The 17,085-nt window shown below is 36.8% G+C and overlaps 2 protein-coding genes across 2 annotated transcripts in view; both read right to left on the bottom strand.

The window, feature by feature from the left end:
* Positions 1-17,085, bottom strand: part of LOC145732692 (uncharacterized) — a 231,754-nt gene that overhangs the window by 9,815 nt on the left and 204,854 nt on the right. The gene's annotated exons all lie outside the window — the stretch shown is intronic.
* Positions 1-17,085, bottom strand: part of LOC145732610 (uncharacterized) — an 86,670-nt gene that overhangs the window by 1,353 nt on the left and 68,232 nt on the right. The window contains exons 3-5 of the mRNA XM_081984974.1: positions 6,255-6,439; positions 1,147-1,504; positions 929-1,091 (exon numbers count right to left, since the gene is read on the bottom strand). Of these exons, the coding sequence (XP_081841100.1) occupies positions 929-1,091; positions 1,147-1,504; positions 6,255-6,439 (706 nt within the window). The remainder of the gene's footprint in view (positions 1-928; positions 1,092-1,146; positions 1,505-6,254; positions 6,440-17,085) is intronic.

Raw genomic sequence — 17,085 nt, 5'->3', positions numbered from 1 at the left:
AGTAGTACCGAGCAATTAGTTGTAGTGACCAAATACATTAAGAAACTTCCTCTACATTGGTAGTCCAACAATAATAGCTTTGCTTGCCTGTTTTAAAACTTTTGTTATCATTTACGCCGAGCAAGTATCAGAAACCCTCTTTAAAACATAACAGTAATAATCAGCAAAAAGCACATATTGAAGAAAAAACTTATTCCAAACACAGCAGTTAGAACTAATAATGTTTTTCCAGCGAATTTGTTGCTTTTTACTATATTTTGTACACAGAACTAACTACTCTATTTAAAAGATCATTTCATTCATAAAATTGTGATAAAACCAAAAAATGACCTGCATGAGATGACATTAATTACAACCGTCAAACTTTGCGTAACGAAGCGAAATGACAAAAATATGAAATTTGAGTTTGTGCAGTAATTACATTCTTAATCCAATTTTCTACCAATTTCAATATTGCAAATCTTGTAATTTGTATAGAAGATAGTAGTAGTAGTATGTAAGTAGAAAAAAATACATTACAACTGTTATCATGTTCCAAATCTGTTTTTGTAATTTTCTCAAATGTTGTTATTTTCGACTTGTTACACTATAGAGCTGAGGTATCGATATAATATTTTACTTAATACTGACCCTGCCATTAACTAAGTTAGTAAAATCATTATTTTTACAACTCACTAACTGTTTTGTTTTAAATTTTTGCAAAAAGAAAAGTTTATAGTTAGTTCTTATTTCTAGACAGTCAGTCCATAATAAAAATGATAACTGGGAAAAATTATCACATATTTGACAAGGTTTTGACCTGGTGCTGTTCAATCGAAAAAGAACAAGAGTTATTGCATCACTGTTATTTGCGTGAATCAATTTTTCAATGCTTGCATGACTTTTCAAGCTTCAAAATTTTATACTACTTTATACTGGTAATACTTACTGATTCTTGGTTCGAATCTGACATGGTCAAGGAAGGATCTCTCGAATGTAAAATCGATCCGTTCGTTAAAGTCCCAGGTCGATTCGAACTATTCTGCGACCGGTACGAGGGCGGGCAACTATACTCTGATTGATTAACTTCTCTTCTGCTGGACAACGGAGCCCTAAAATTGGCGCAAATTAGACTCATTTAACCGTCTGATTGATCAATTAACTAACCTTAATAAACTGCCGCTGTGACTGCGATACGTAGGCGGCGGAGACACAGCGTTTTGAATCCCCGCCTGTATATGCGGTGTGTTTCCCCGGTCTAACAGTAACAACCTCAATCGGTATTCCTGCATTGAGGCTTGATAACTGGGAGGAGGAGGTCGGTACTGGAACTCTGGGTACATCATGGCGGCGTAGGGATGATGAGGCCTTCCGTATGATGGAGGCAATCTAGGAACAAAACGTCGAGTGCACACGTCCACCGATTCAGTCGAACCTAATCCCAACATTGATCTGCAGGTGGATGAGTCGTGGGACGTCAGCCTCCAGGCGACGCCACTGACCGTGATTAAAACAATTCCGACTCCTAGAAAAATATGATAGTTATATTAAATGGTACCACAGTGCGTACGCCACTGCATGGCGCACTGGTTCAAATATAACCTAGTGCCTAATGGCTTCCCGGGGGAGAACCGGATGCCTTAATTATCCCATTATTAACCGGGATATTGCCACAGTAACCGGTGCGACAAAAAGGGATTAATCAGTCGACATGTCGCTCGTTTATTGGGGAGTATCATTTGGAGGATATAAAGAGGAGGATTTCGTTACAGATCGAAATTGGATTTTTTTGGAGCGGAATTTGTTGCAGTAACTCATACCCGGGCTTAGATTAAATCGCATTTCAGCTGCGACTTGTTTCAATTTTTAAACCAATCGCAACGATATATGCGGGCTTCATTTGTCAGTCAGGTTATTGTAAGAGTTTTATCAGCTTCAAAAAATTTGCGTTTTTGTCCACATTTCAGGGCTGGGATAGATCAACATTAGCACGAAACACAAAGTTAAAGTAAGTCTTAAATTTTTATGCTTATGGTGAAATAATAATAATAATAAACCAACCATTTATGGCGAGTGAAGCTTGCCTATTGGCCTAAAAGACTTCTCTAGAATTAAGTCAATTCCACTCATAAACTCGTTTGTAGTGTACGTTTAGATATACTAACTTAATAAAATTGATTTTCCCTTTCTAAACTCGGCTTAACTAAAGAGTCCATCCTATTTCACCTCATTCTAAAAATACCCCAATGCCAAAAGTTTTTGAATCCCAAACTGGCTTAACTAGTGCTAGTTATACGAGTTAGTTAATAAAATGGAGCCGAAAATTCTAGTAACTACATAAAACATTGCAGCGGAGAACTTGTAATATTTGACGAGGTAAAATCTGCAAATGAACTAACTTTTAATTTTATTAAAACCCCACTCAAATTAATATAAAGTTGTCAAGGGGAAGATAAATAAGTTTTTGAAAGTAATCATGTAAATTTTAACAAATTAATTTTTTTTTGACAATATTTACTTAACAAACTGATTGGACTATAACTTTGTTTGTTACAGCAAAAACTGAGGCTTTATGATAAAAAATAGAAAAAACAGAAATGTCGAACATTTTGCTTTCGCAAACATCAAGGTTCCATAAAAAAACTATTTATGGGGGTGTATTCCAATATCGTTCCCTTTCCATTCCATATCCATTCGGCAAACAGTTCGGTATATTTACACTACCACGTCAAACTTGTTTTTTCGATCAATAAAGTGTTGCAAATATGTGGTCTAACGGAAATGTTTTTTAGACGAAAGGAAAAACGTGTGTTTACAGGGTGTAAGCACAGCTTTGACTGTAAAGTAAAGAAAATGACGGCAAATACTTTCCGCCAGTAAACTTGCCAAAAGTAGCTTAACATTCAGGCAAAAGTACTAAGCAGTAAAGTAGTGACAGGTTTCTAAACAAACCTAGTTTTAAACCAAGATGTAGAACGTTTATACGAGCTTCATACATTTGATCTCATTATCCTGTCTGCTTTGACCAAATTAATGGCATACAAAACTTTCTTAACGATCTCATCAAAGTACAGAAGTAGAAAATTAGCGTACATTGTCAAATATTCAAGCGTTTCCAATTCGCTAACTAAACATCCTCGTAAGCTTTCCTTTGATTAAGTCAAAAGTTTCTAGTTGAAAATTATAAACACACCTTAGGAAAGCAATTAAAGTTGATGCATACACCACTCGAAAGCCGTATCAAATAAACAAGAAACGCAGTTACAAATCAAAACTTCCTTTCGGTACTCGTCGAATTAATTAGCGACAAGTGGAAAGAGCAAACTTTAGAGGAGTCGCGTTACTCACTTAAGCCCGAACAGCACTTAATAACCTATCTTCAGTTGGTCTTTTTCTTTTCCGAAGCGGTCCCGGCTAAGCTTCTCTCCGGAAACATAAATAGCCGAGAACGTTTAGGTCCTTCCAAAAAGGAAACTGCCGCCGCGAAATCAAAGAGCACTCCTATTCGTAAATAACTTTCTCGTCTGAAAGAAAACCTCGATGGCGGCTTTTGAGCCTGGCAAAGTTTCGGTTCGAGTTTCAGAAAGTAAATTAATTGTAGGGCGAACTGTCGGACATGCCTGGACGGTTTCGGAGCTGGCACGGTGTTTTATTTAATTAGTTCCAAGCGGTTTGTAACGGGGTTGTTTTCTGGGAGTTTATTACCCTTGAAAGTTCGACGGGTCTCGAAGAAAATTAATGATCGTCAGAAAAGAGCGCAATTGGATATAAGTAAGCCAACCCTATCCTTTACTACAGAGGTATGTAAAATTGAAAAAAATTCACACAGCTGTTCGTACATAGAAACCTAATGGGGTCAAACCAGACCATCTGGATGGCTTCATTGATTGAATGCTCTGATTAGTTGTGGATTTTCTTTAGAACCTATTGGATGATATACAGTGACTGTTTCAAGTTTTACAGGGAAATAAAAAGCAAAGATATTTTCAGGATGCCCACGAATAGCTCACAACACAGTTAGCTCACATATTCAGCAAGTTGAAGCAACTGATATTTATCTCCCCTCTCGACACGACGCTTCTTAATAGTAAGTGTCAATTCTTTCTTTTTGCATCCTTCGAAAAACCTCCACATTTGTCACTAACTCTCTCCACGATATTCTTAGTATTCTACGGTACATCCACATATCAAATGCTTCTATCCTCTTGGTATCGACATCTCACATAGTGAATTTCTTCAGATCTATCGTTATTTTCATTGATTAACAGTTCTTTAATAATTATATTTTCTCCCACTTGTAATTTTTTGACCATGTACGGTTATGTCACAGAAGTTTCGTGGATACCTTCTTCTTCTTAATCTTCCGTCTCCCGCCGGAGGTTGGCGATCCAATTGGCAATCATTATTCTGGATGTAGCAGCTCTGAAGATGTCAATTGAGGTACATCCAAACCATCTTCTTATGTCTTCTTCCTACTGATCTTTTTCCTTGTATTTCCTTCCTTCAATGATCAGTCTCAAGAGTTCATACCTTTCGCCTCTCATTATGTGGCCTATGTATCCCGTTTTTTTTTCCTTAACGATCAGCATCAGTTCTTTTGATTTTCCCATCCGCGCAAGGACTTCTAAGTTGGTGATTCTCTGCACCCACGATATTCTTAACATACGGCGGTATAAATACATCTCAAAAGCGTCCAGCTTTTTCTCTGTAGTCGCATCGAGAGTCCATCCTTCACTACCATATAACAAGGTTGAAAATATATAACATCTGATCATGCGCATTCTAGGCTCAGTTCGGATATCGTGAAAAATTGCTTCATATCAATAAATGTTTTTCTGGCCTGCTCAATTCGTGCTTTTATTTCGATCTTGGGGTCGCACTGATTATTAATGATAGTCCCTAGGTATCTGAATGAATTTACTTGTTCTATCTGTATATTGTTAATGGACAAATTGGCAACTATGTTCGTCTTTGAAAAAACAAGAAGCTTAGTTTTGGACGCATTCGTGAATAGTCCATGCCGTTCACTGTGGCTTACTATAAGGTTCATTAAGTCTTGTAAATCGGCCAGGTTATCTGCCAGCACAACACAGTCGTCGGCGTATCTCAGATTGTTAACAATGACTCCATTGATTTTGATTCCTCTTTGGACCCCCTGCAGCGCTTCTCTAAAAATAGTTTCAGAATATAAATTAAACAGAAGTGGTGATAGGATACAGCCCTGCTTCACTCCCCTTTTTATTATAATTTGCCTGATGTTGATTGCTCAACTTTAACTTCTGCCATTTGATGCCAGTATAACTGTGAAATGATTATGATTTCTTCTTTGTCTATTCCCGTAGCTTGACTATTAGTTTGTCGTGCTTAACGCAGTCAAACGCTTTTTTGTAGTCAAGGAAACATGCATATACATTCACGTTCATATCTCTGCATCTTTGAGTTAAGACGTTCAAAGAGAACAGTGCCTCCCGTGCACCCACACCATTCCAAAATCCAAACTGACAACCATTTACTTGGCTTTCGCATTTTTTGTAGATGCGCGTATGAATAATTCTCAGAAATACCTTCAGAACATGAGACATCAAGCTAACCAATCGACAGTCGTCACACTTTGATTTCGATTTCGATTTCGTGGATACCACCATTACTTTTGTTTTGCTGATGTTAAGTCATGATCAGTATTCTTCACTGCATTCTACTATTCTGTTAATCAGTATCTGAAAATGTTCTGGAGTTTCTGCAATTACAACCCTTGTCATCGGCTTATCTTATGTTGTTTATTGGGATGCCACTATCTTGCTCTAAAAGTGCTCTCTTTATGATGTTTTCTGAGGATTTTTAGTAGTGAGATAACCAATAGAAAATCTCTATCAAAGAAGCATATATTAGGTGAAGAAAGTGTAAAAGAAGGTGAACCGCCTGATTTCTGCTTTTGCGTTGCTTATTCTAAATGGACCACTTTCGAGAAAAAACAGTTCAAAGTGAACCAGTAAAACGTAAAAGATGAGTCGCCACATGGAGCAACCAAGAAAAGTATAGATGTTAGCAACTGAAAATGTGTATAACAATATTTTCTTGGTTTGTCCATCCAGAATAATTGTAATGCACCGGATTGCCCACGAATAATTGAAAATTAACAACCGTTTCTTCTTATCGTTGAAAACTAAACCAAAGTATCAGTAGATAGTATTTTAGGAAATACAATATATGGAAAAATGGAACCAGAAACCAGATTAGATCAAAATATTCACAATAAACGAGTTAAAAAAACTTACCTATCATAAGTAGGGATACAGTGAGGTGGTCTCGTCCGGCCGGCCTCATGGCACCTAAAGCTGTCCCCACTAGAACGCAGCATACCGCAACCAAGGCAATCAGAGCTATAAACCACCGCAAAGATCCTGGTTTCCAGGACAGGAAACCACAACAACCTTTGGGTGAATCGTCCGAAAATCTTGATCTGTAACAGAAAAATCAATAAATTTTTTGATTTGTCCAGTCAGTTGAGTAGGTTTTAAAATCATGTGTGTAGTTAAAGAGGTTTTCTACCGCAGTTGTTAGATCATGTATCGTATGTTTACAGACTGAATCGAACATTGTAGTTTTTGACTGCTTTCTGAAGCTGTTTTGAGTGTAATTGATTTATTTGCAACACTCTGACAGTTGGTTACACCTTATGGATTACACCTTTGGGATTGGAAATTGTAGATACTCAAATATTAATTATTGTTTCTAATATCTGTCTAGGGTTGTTTTGATTGAAAACTTTATTGCAACTCTTTAGAACCATATAATTACCACTTTCTTTAAATGGTACAAATTCAAATTTTTCTGTTCGTCCAAAAAAGTGATTCAACTGATTTTATTTCAGAGAAACAATAATAAAGCAAAAAAGAAGAAATAAGGATGAAACATTCTTCCCAACTTGTCGTACAGTTAGTTATTCGATAAATGTTAACAAGCAGGGCGCATTCACCAACATGGAATTAATACGAATATAAATTCTCATCATATTTTTCCTTTTAAGCCCAAAAATCTCAGACCAGTGGGTAGTTTGTGATTGGTCAAGAAAAAGCAGCCAGCTGAAAGCTGCTTTTTCTTGACCAATCATAAACTACGAACAGTGCTGTGATTTACACAAATCAACTCACTTGGACCATCAGAGATTGTCAACATTTTTGTAAATAAGGTAATTTACAAATTTACTGTTTCTGACAGTATAAACGTCACCAAACTGGTAGTTTTAAATTAGTAACAAAATGTATTAATAAAAAGTTTTTTCATGCCCTTTCAACAAGCTCGTTTACTCGTTCATTATTAGCCGTCACAGCCAGATCGCTGAACTTTTTTTGAAACGAAAATTAAGTTTACAACAGCAAAAACGCCGTCAGGCCCAAAACGATGTCATGAAAATTGTATATTTTTGGGGTCCGATATATTGCGTAAAAGTTTCATCGCCGGACGTAATTATTTTCCATTTTTAAAACCAAAAAGCAACAAGAATATACGAGAAAAATCAAATAATATAACTAGACCAGAAAGGCGCTCGAAAACAGGGCAGCTCAGCCAGTACCTAACTCCCAAAAGATGAGAGAATAAAATCGGAAATTGGAGTATGGCCAAGTAAAGGCGCATTCCCGCCGGTTTAGATCGGGAAAGAGGAAGCAAGGAGACAGGTCGACCGTAAGTAACTGAACGCCAAGCAGGAAATTTTGCGGAATAGCGTTGCGAATATTGCATATTAATCATATCGCTCGTTGCCGTGATGTTATTTCGATTATTTCCTAGTTAAAATGTGGTTATACAAATTTATTCTAAAGTGGAAAGTTCACTTGGGTTGGTTAAACCCGACGTATTTTGCTTGTTAGTGAGGTATTTTAATTATTAAAGCTAACAATATTCACTGCCAGTTATTTCCTTTCAGTTTTGATGTTTCAGGTTTAATAATGACTGAATTGGAAATTGAAACAACTGTCCTATCTGTACAGAGCGATACACAAAACTTCTCAGCATTAATGGAGCAATGCTTTTAGTATTTTGACCCTCTTGGTTCATCAGGAGTGAAGCTAGGCATTGAATATTTCAGTATCTTCCAAATTTGAATAAAAAATCAAGTCAGGTACCTTCATTGTGGAGGGAGGTCATGGTGCTGTTCTGTTGAAGGTGGGTCGCTCAGACTATACTAACCCAAAGGCTTTCAGGCCGATAAGTCTAACGAGCTTTCTACTGAAAGCTTTAGAACGACTTGTCGACCGCTACCTCAAAGAGGGATCACTAATAGATAGAACCCTACATGAACATCAGCAGTAGAACTATGTAAGGGAATAGAAAAGGAATTTCTTTTTTTATCTCACTTTGACTTGCATGCCCTACTATAAGTCTGCCTTGTTTAAATCTCTGTTTCTATCTCTATCAAGTTACATAGTACCCTTACAGTATGCTTATCAAGAGGCAAGTCAACGGATGCCATTTACCGTGCGTTGACTGAAAGCAACTTTGAGCTCTCTCTAAGAGAGTGGATTCGTTTCATGCTATCCAGTCGCAGCATTCAGGCAGAAATGCACAGAGAACGGTGGTTGCCGCAAGGGGCTGTCCTCAGGGAGGAGTACTCTCCCCTCTGCTGTGGAGCGTTGTAGTGGACGAACTACTGTGGAATCTGAACGATGCTGGCCTGTATGCACATTCATATGCAGACGACATAGTTATTCTCTGTAACGGAACCAGGGACAGGCTTTGCGGCGCTATAGCTAGGGCGCTGCGAATGGTCGATAACTAACGATAACCTGTCGGGTTAAGAGTCAACCCGGCAAAAGCACAGCTTATGCTCTTCAGCAGAAAGCGTGATCAAGGAATACGACCAGAGATAATTCTCTCTGGTGTAACACTAAACTACAGTCAGTCGATTAAGTACCCGGGTATGTACCTGGCCGCTAAATTGTCATGGCGGAAGCACATAACCTGTAAAATCAGGAAAGCTTCGTTTGCACTGTGGACTTGCAGGAGGGCTTGTGGTGGACCTATACTAACATATGGGGCATTGTGTGGTGGTCATGTGTGAAAGAAGTGACGTGCGCACACAATTAGAGAGGTTACAAAGGCTCGCAAGCACTGCGATAACGGAAGGCATGAGAACTGCCCCCACGAGAGCACTTGAAGTGCTGCTCAACTTCGTGCCCTTGGACCTTCACATAAAAATGGAAGCGATAGGGACAGCATATAAGCTGCACACTATGGATCAATTACAAGTTTCCACGTATGGACACTCTTGTATATGGGATTAGGCCACTGAACGGTGCCCAATACTTCTTATGAGTAGTGAACATATGCCTTGAAGGCTACAGCCATCAAACTTCCTCAAGGTTGTAATTACCGAGCGGGAGGAGTGGGAGAATGGAGCTGCCCCGGGGGTCGTCCGCGATGGATCCAACTGGTTCACGGATGGATCCAGTAGAGGAGGGCTAACGGGGGCAGGTGTCTGCGCTGAGACAGGCCAAACAGCGAAACACTTTGCATTGGGTACACACGTTACTGTATTCCAGGCTGAGGTGCTTGCGATCCTGTATTGTAGGCTAGAACTACTTTCGGGCCCGCGACAGGAAGACACAATTAACATTTGTTCTGACAGCCGAGCTGCCATCATGGCAATCAGTGTTGAGGTAGGGCACTCCAAATTGGTTCTGGAGTGCAAAACAACCTTGGAAAAGCTGGCTCAAAAGAACGTCATACGTCTTGTGTTTGTTCCGGGACATGCTGCTATTCCGGGAAATGAAGAGGCGGATCGACTGGCAAAACCGAGCACTCAGAAAGTGCCTGTTGATCCAGAGCCGACTATGGGGATCGCCAATAGCAGGGTGATCCAGTCGCTAAAATCTTTAGCCCAGCAGCTGTTTCAAGAACGCTGGGACTCCGCCTTAGGTATGAGGCAGGCCAAAGAACTTATCAGTGGCCCCTCAGTCAAAAACACGAAATACCTGTTGAAACTAAACAGAGAGAACCGGCCTACTGACTGGCCACTGCGAGCTGAGACGGCATCAGTACTTGATGGGTATAACCGAGGATCCTACTTGTCGAGGATGCTTGGAAGAGGAAGAGTCGGCAGGACACATCTTAATGTGGTGTCCAGCCTTCACCCGTTCGCGGACAACATTCCTGGGACAGTCAATAATGACGCACAGGGCAATCAGGGAGCTAAGACCTAGCAGACTGGTTGCCTTTATAAAGTCGACTGGACTGCTGTAGCTACCAACAACCGGGACGTGACGGGCCCATACAGGAGACCTATACGTTTCTGGGGCGCTGCCCCCCCGGTTTGCCAAACAAACAAACAAACATCAAGTCAGTAAACAAACAGAGATAGGTAGGTAGTAATATCATTAACTTCTTCAAAAAAACTAAAAAAACTAGTAAGCAAAGCAATTAGGTAATCCGGGTTACATTAATTTCCAGTTAGGCAAATTAAGATAAATGATTTTTACCCCCGAAGTCTGATACACACTGTATAAATTTATTACAAACTGTGTTAAAATAATTAAACACCTAAATCCAGTAAATACATTAGTACTACTCAACAAGCTTTAATTAAGCTTATAATAATCACTTGATATTTACTGAAACGTTAAGGAAAACCTCTTATAAAGCTATAAACAGAAACAATAGAGTAAATACGCGCTGCTTGAGCGTATGCTTTTAAACTGAAACTAGAAACTGAACAAACATGCAATTTTAGCCAGCAAAAACCTTAATTAGCCTGCTGGAAGTCCTTAAAGATATTCGGAATTAAGCAACAGTTCCATCGAGATGCAAAACGCGACCCAAAAACTTCCAACAGCCACTCCGGGACTCGTTTATTATATATTCGTTTATAAAAGCGTTTTGGCGCGGATAGTTTTCTGCTTAAGCTTAGCGTCTGCTTGGTTAAACTAACTTTAATTTCAGTTATTGTTATCCCTTCATTGTTTAGGAGAACGCGAGTTATTAAAGCAGAGCCCGCATTCTGCTATGACTGCGCGCTTGGTTAACTCATCCTAACTTCTTGGAGAATTTCCGACGATAAAGAGGAGGTTAATACGAGTTTTGTTATTGTTAATTGTTATTCAGTTACGTTGTCAGTAAACTAGTATTAATGCGGCTCACCCGACTATCTATAATTTTATAGGAAGTAAAAAACACTTTCTCCTCTTACCATGTTGGGTACACACACATGTTAAAACAATTTAACTATAATAAAAGCCTTCTGAAGCGAAAACACTTGTAAAAATACAGAAACTAGGTTTCGGATTTCGTTCGTAGTTTTACGGAACCGGATATATTATTTTTGGTCGGGTTCCCTTGCGTAATACGAGAACCTGCACGGAAAAGTAACTTGTGTTGTAATTTCAGCTTTTTCGCACACTATAATTAAGTTCTTTAAAGGTGGTCATTGCCAAGGAACTATTGAATTCTGTTGGTTGGCATGTGTTTATTCACACCGACGAGGTTATTAAGGAAGCAGCTCAACATTATACAGGGTGTTCCAGTAATGGTAAATAATTTAATGACGTATTTATGGGGTCAAAATAATTTGATTTAGCACGACTTACCTCTTACAAAAAGTCAATAGAAACAGAAATACAAGGGATCAAAGTTATTTTTTTAAAATGCATTTTTTTCACTTAACACGCGCTCCCCTTGGAGTTTCTTGCTAAAATTAGGTATTCGAGGGTGCCAAATTTGTTTATCTACTCAGTTTTAAGCAAGCTTATAGAGGTCACCATCTAAAACCAGTGATTTGCTTTAAAATCACTCTAACTTTTTTCTGGTAAGGCGAAGTGACAACTGAAATCTGAGTATCGGTTTTCCAATATTTTTTTAACAAAAACGGTATACTTAGGTGGTACATCCTTAAGATCAACAGTTTACGAGATATTTGCAATTAAAGTATTCGGTGCCAAACATGATTGCAATTTGTAATCTTCTTGGAGGATGGAACCTTAGATCATTTCTCATTACAAGTGAGAAATTACTTAAACAAAAATTTTTTGAACCGTTGAATTGGTCGGAGAAGCCAAATATCATGACCAGAACCAAGTTCGAAAATTCGTCCTCCAGATTTTTACCTGAAGCATTTTGTGTTTGAAGAAATAATAGATAACCAAGGCAAGTTATTAATTTCAACTTAAAATGCTGTTGAGACATTTTGGAACAATAATAGACAGTTATTTCAACCAATTTTTAATTTTTTTTTATAAATGCATTGAGGTCAATATTTTAATTGCAAACAACTCGAAAACCGTTTGTTTTTGGGATACTTACTAGGTATACCTTTTTGGGCAAGAAGGTATTGGAAAACAGATATTCGGGTTACAGCTCTCACTTGGCTATACCAGAAAAAAGTTATGTCGATTTTAAAGCGAATTAATTTCTGCAGGTAGCGACCTCTGCGTGCTGGCTTAAAACTGCGTTGATAATTAAATTAGCTATGTTCAAAAACCTCCGAATATCTAATTTTACCAAGAAACTCCAAGTTATTCATGAGTAATTAACAAAAGACCATTTTAAAAAAATAACTTTGACCCCCTGTATTTCTGTTTTCGTTGACATTTTGTCTGAGGTAAGTTGTGCTAAATGGAATTATTTTGGTCCCTTAAATCCGCTATTAAATTATTTACCATTACTTATGGGACACCCTGTATAAGACTGTATACAGAGTGAACGGTTTTGTTTTTATTATCCACAGGTGCATTTGCGTAAATCTCACCACTGTTCGTAGTTTGTGATTGGTCAAGAAAAAGCAGCAAACTGAAAGAATCACAGTTAATTTAGTTTGATAAAAAAAGTAAAGTGTTTCCTATTTTCCTATTATGTTAGATAGGTTTAGTTATTTACCTTAAAAATAACTTGGCATCCCTATTATAGAATTTTTATTCAAGCTTATTTATTTAAATTTTCTTTATTTACTAGATTATTAGAATTAATGGTCAGGGTGAATCTGATGCCAGTTATGATGATATTATCATGCAACTAGGAGGTGAGGGAGATTTGAGTAAATCTCATCTTCAGGATGATAATAATCATGACAGTTTCTTCCTAAACTCTTAGCTTTTTTTAATTAAATTTGAAACATTTTCTCATGAATTCGTTTAACTTCAGGGTCTTTTACTGGGGACTGACCAACCCCCTTTTTCTGACTTCCCTGTATGTAATTAAAAAAACTGAAATAGCCATTTAATGTAGTTTAAAAAGTTGAATTCAAAAATGACCACGAAATTTAATTTTTTTTTTCATTTATTTCGGTATATTTTATTTTAGTTTGTTGTAAAATTGTAAAACATGTCTTATATTCTACCCTCATTTGTTTATGGCTATATTTCCCGAGTTATTTTATTTTATTTTTTTTTTAAATATAATTTTAATAATTTTTCGAAAAAATATAATTTTTCGAAATTTGTTTTTTGACGAACCTTGTATATTGATAAAATTTAGTTTTTGCAAAAGCTTGATCTAAGCATATTTCTTGGTTTTGAGCAAACTTGGTTCAATTACATTTTTATGTTTATTTCTAGTATTGTTCACTTGGTCTCTCTTATAATTTTTGTTTTTAATATTCTGCTTTCTCTTGTTTAGTTGTTGTTATTGTTATTTATTATTTCCGATATATTTTCAGCAAAATACATCCATTGAGATCTAGTAATAGTTGACTTCTTTCACTACTGTTTGCTATGGTGTCTAATTAGTACAACTCGACAAAAGGCTCCGGCAACACAACATATTGTGCCATATAAAACGTAATGGCACTTTTACGATTTGGAAACTGGCGTATTATGTGTACGTTCTAGAAAAATAGGTCATGCAAAAATTGGATCTCCAGGGTAACGACGGGCTGTGAGAAATGTGTTTCTCATGTATATGTGTCTCACATCTCAAAACAGATTTTATTTGGAAGCTCCGGGCGTCGATATTTCGATAATGCATACACGACTCGATATTGACGAATTACGCGGAAAAAGCCTCAACAGAAAAAAGTTTTATTTATTCCCGAGGAACGGTAAGTTGTTCTCCGGTACCGAAAAACGCGATATTTCAAAATTGAAAACATGGCAAAAAAGTTTTAATTAAATTTTCGGAATCAGGGACGAAAGATTCCGGTTTGTTTTCCCGTTTACGGTGATGTTTACAGAGGCCTTACCGCTCGTCTGTTATTAATTTAGTCTCGTTATTATCTGGTTTCGGTTGAAAATTTCGAGAAGTTGAAGTTGCGAAACGCCATATTGAAATGAACCGCCCAAAAGTTGTTTTTACCTTCGTATTTTCCGGGTTTTTCGTTCACATTTTGAATAGAGGAACATAATGAAAAAAAAATAGAGTTATTATCCTAATATTATTTAAATTAATAATAGATACTGTGTGCATTTTAAAAATTTATATTATTTAGTACATTTTAACCACAAAAGTTAATTCTTGAAGCTTATCACAAAATTGTCATAAAAGTGAAAGATTTTGGATAAGTTAGAGAAACAAAAAAATTTTGATAGCTTGCAAAAATTGCTATTTCTTTTTTGCTTTTACACTTATTGGTGGACATTTTGAAACATTTTCCTAGTTCGACTATATGCTCAATTGTTTGTATTATACATATTGATTCCGCTACCATGATGCAAATTACAGTTGACAACAACAAGAAACTCTCGAATTATATTTGCAAAATGTAAATTATATTTGCAGCTACGCTACGCTGCAAAACAAATAATCTCATTCTGGACTAATTTGTCCCGAAAAAGCACTTTGTAACTCTGCTAAGCTGAGCCAACAAAACCAGACAAATTCTCCTTCTTTACGTTCGAAATAAAAACCATCCAGTTCAATTTTTACCTGTCACTTCTCAGTAAAACGTCCGGTCTTTCTTTTTCGGACGTCCGTTTCGGACGCGATAAGCAACCAAAAAACCGAGCTTTATCGCAAATATTTGCATCCGACGCCCTTTTTCTCCCCGACTTTTTTTTCACTACGCCCATCATCGGCCTTTCCTGGTCTGACTTTTCAGGGTTGACCCGCATCAATCAGGTCGAATAAATAATCCGACACTTTTTGCTCCGGTTAGCTAGTCTCGATTTACATGCGGAAACACCTTTGGGCGAATGTATTTTCCATGAGTTACGTTACCAGAAAATAAACAAGCAGACAGCTAAAAGAGAATAATTAGTATGTAATTGCTATTTTCTGCAGAATACAAAAAGTGCTGTTAAGTTTCAATTATGTATTGCTTGGGGCATTTACAAAATTTATCTTCATTACTTCGCAGTTATTCTGGTTTTTATGCAACAAAAACTAGGATAGTAAAACTTCGTAGTTATTCAAAATTAATGGCTATGTTCAGTCATTCAATTTTTTTTAGTGCTTAACTGATTTTTTTCTAGTATGCTTCTGAATACTTATTCTTCCTCTCTTCAACAGCCAAAAAAACAGAATTTAGTTTATTTTGCTACTAATGAACTTGTACACAGTATACATACCTAGTTTATTGGGGTTAAAAAAATTAAATAAAATGATTTTTAAAAGTAGAATTAAACAAGCTGTTGTCTTTAAAAATTTAAAATTCGTACGGAGTAGTACAGAAAGTAGAAAAGTGTCTTAATAAGGTGTTCTACAAAGTAAACTTGTAAACAAAATTAAGTTATTATCTCACCAATTGTATAAGTTTTTTAAACTTCGTATGTAATATGTAGCAATGTTTCTGAAATAACTTGTATATTTGGAAATTACGAACGTTTTTAGCTCAGAAGGTTTTAAACAATTTTTAGTCTTAGTAGATTGAACTATGTTGTGATGAACTAGATTTGTGATAGAACTATTAGGAAGTAATTTACATAAATGTGGAATTTACATTATTTATGCGAAATCAACGGTAAGAATAAATAAAACCAAATCAACGGTATAAATCAGTGTTGGGCAAATTATCAGTAAAGTAAATATTTTACTTTTACTTCTCCGTGACTGTACTCAAAATTTGTAGTGTTTTCAAGTTATTGAATAGGAAATTTAACTAGGATTCCAAAAATGTGCTTAAAACAGTAATTTTCATACTCCAAGTGGGTTTTACTGGAAATTGTGTCCCTGACAGTCCTTTCAAACTGTGTTTCTGATAGTTCAAACTTTCACCGCTTTTCTCCCTGACTGTACCAAAATCTGTAGTGTTTTTCAGGTTATTGAATAGGAAACTTAACTAGGACTCCAAAAATATGCTTAAAACAGTAACTTTCTTACTCCAAGTGGGTTTTACACGCCATTTTGTCGCTGACGGTCTTTTCAAACTGTGTTTCTGATAGTTCAAACTTCCACAGCGGCTTTTCTCCCTGACTGTACCAAAATTTGTAGTTTTTCAGGTTATTGAATAGGAAATTTAACTAGGATTTCCAAAATGTGCTTAAAACAGTAATTTTCTTACTCCAAGTGGGTTTTACACGCCATTTTGTCGCTGACTGTCTTTTCAAACTGTGTTTCTGATAGTTCAAACTTCCACAGCGGCTTTTCTCCCTGACTGTACCAAAATTTGTAGTTTTTCAGGTTATTGAATAGGAAATTTAACTAGGATTTCCAAACTGTGCTTAAAACAGTAATTTTCTTACTCCAAGTGGGTTTTACAGGCAATTTTGTCCCTGACTGTCTTTTCAAACTGTGTTCCTGATAGTTCATACTTCCACAGCGGCTTTTGTCCCTGACTGTACCAAAATTTGTAGTTTTTCAAGTTATTGAATAGGAAATTTAAATAGGATTCCCAAAATGTGCTTAAAACAGTAATTTTCTTACTCCAAGTGGGTTTTACTGGAAATTGTGTCCCTGACAGTCCTTTCAAACTGTGTTTCTGATAGTTCCAACTTTCACCGCTTTTCTCCCTGACTGTACCAAAATCTGTAGTGTTTTTCAGGTTATTGAATAGGAAACTTAACTAGGATTCCAAAAATGAGCTTAAAACAGTAACTTTCTTACTCCAAGTGGGTTTTACAGGCAATTTTGTCCCTGACAGTCCTTTCAAACTGTGTTTCTGATAGTTCAAACTTCCACAGCGGCTTTTCTCCCTGACTGTACCAAAATTTGTAGTTTTTCAGGTTATTGAATAGGAAATTTAACTAG

This window comes from Ips typographus, linkage group LG1 (genome assembly GCF_016097725.1).
Source record: "Ips typographus isolate SLU linkage group LG1, UJ_Ityp_2.0, whole genome shotgun sequence".
Classification (NCBI taxonomy): Eukaryota; Metazoa; Arthropoda; class Insecta; order Coleoptera; family Curculionidae; genus Ips; species Ips typographus.
The sequence above is the reverse complement of the archived record's forward strand: the minus strand, read 5'-3'. Positions and strand labels throughout refer to the sequence as shown.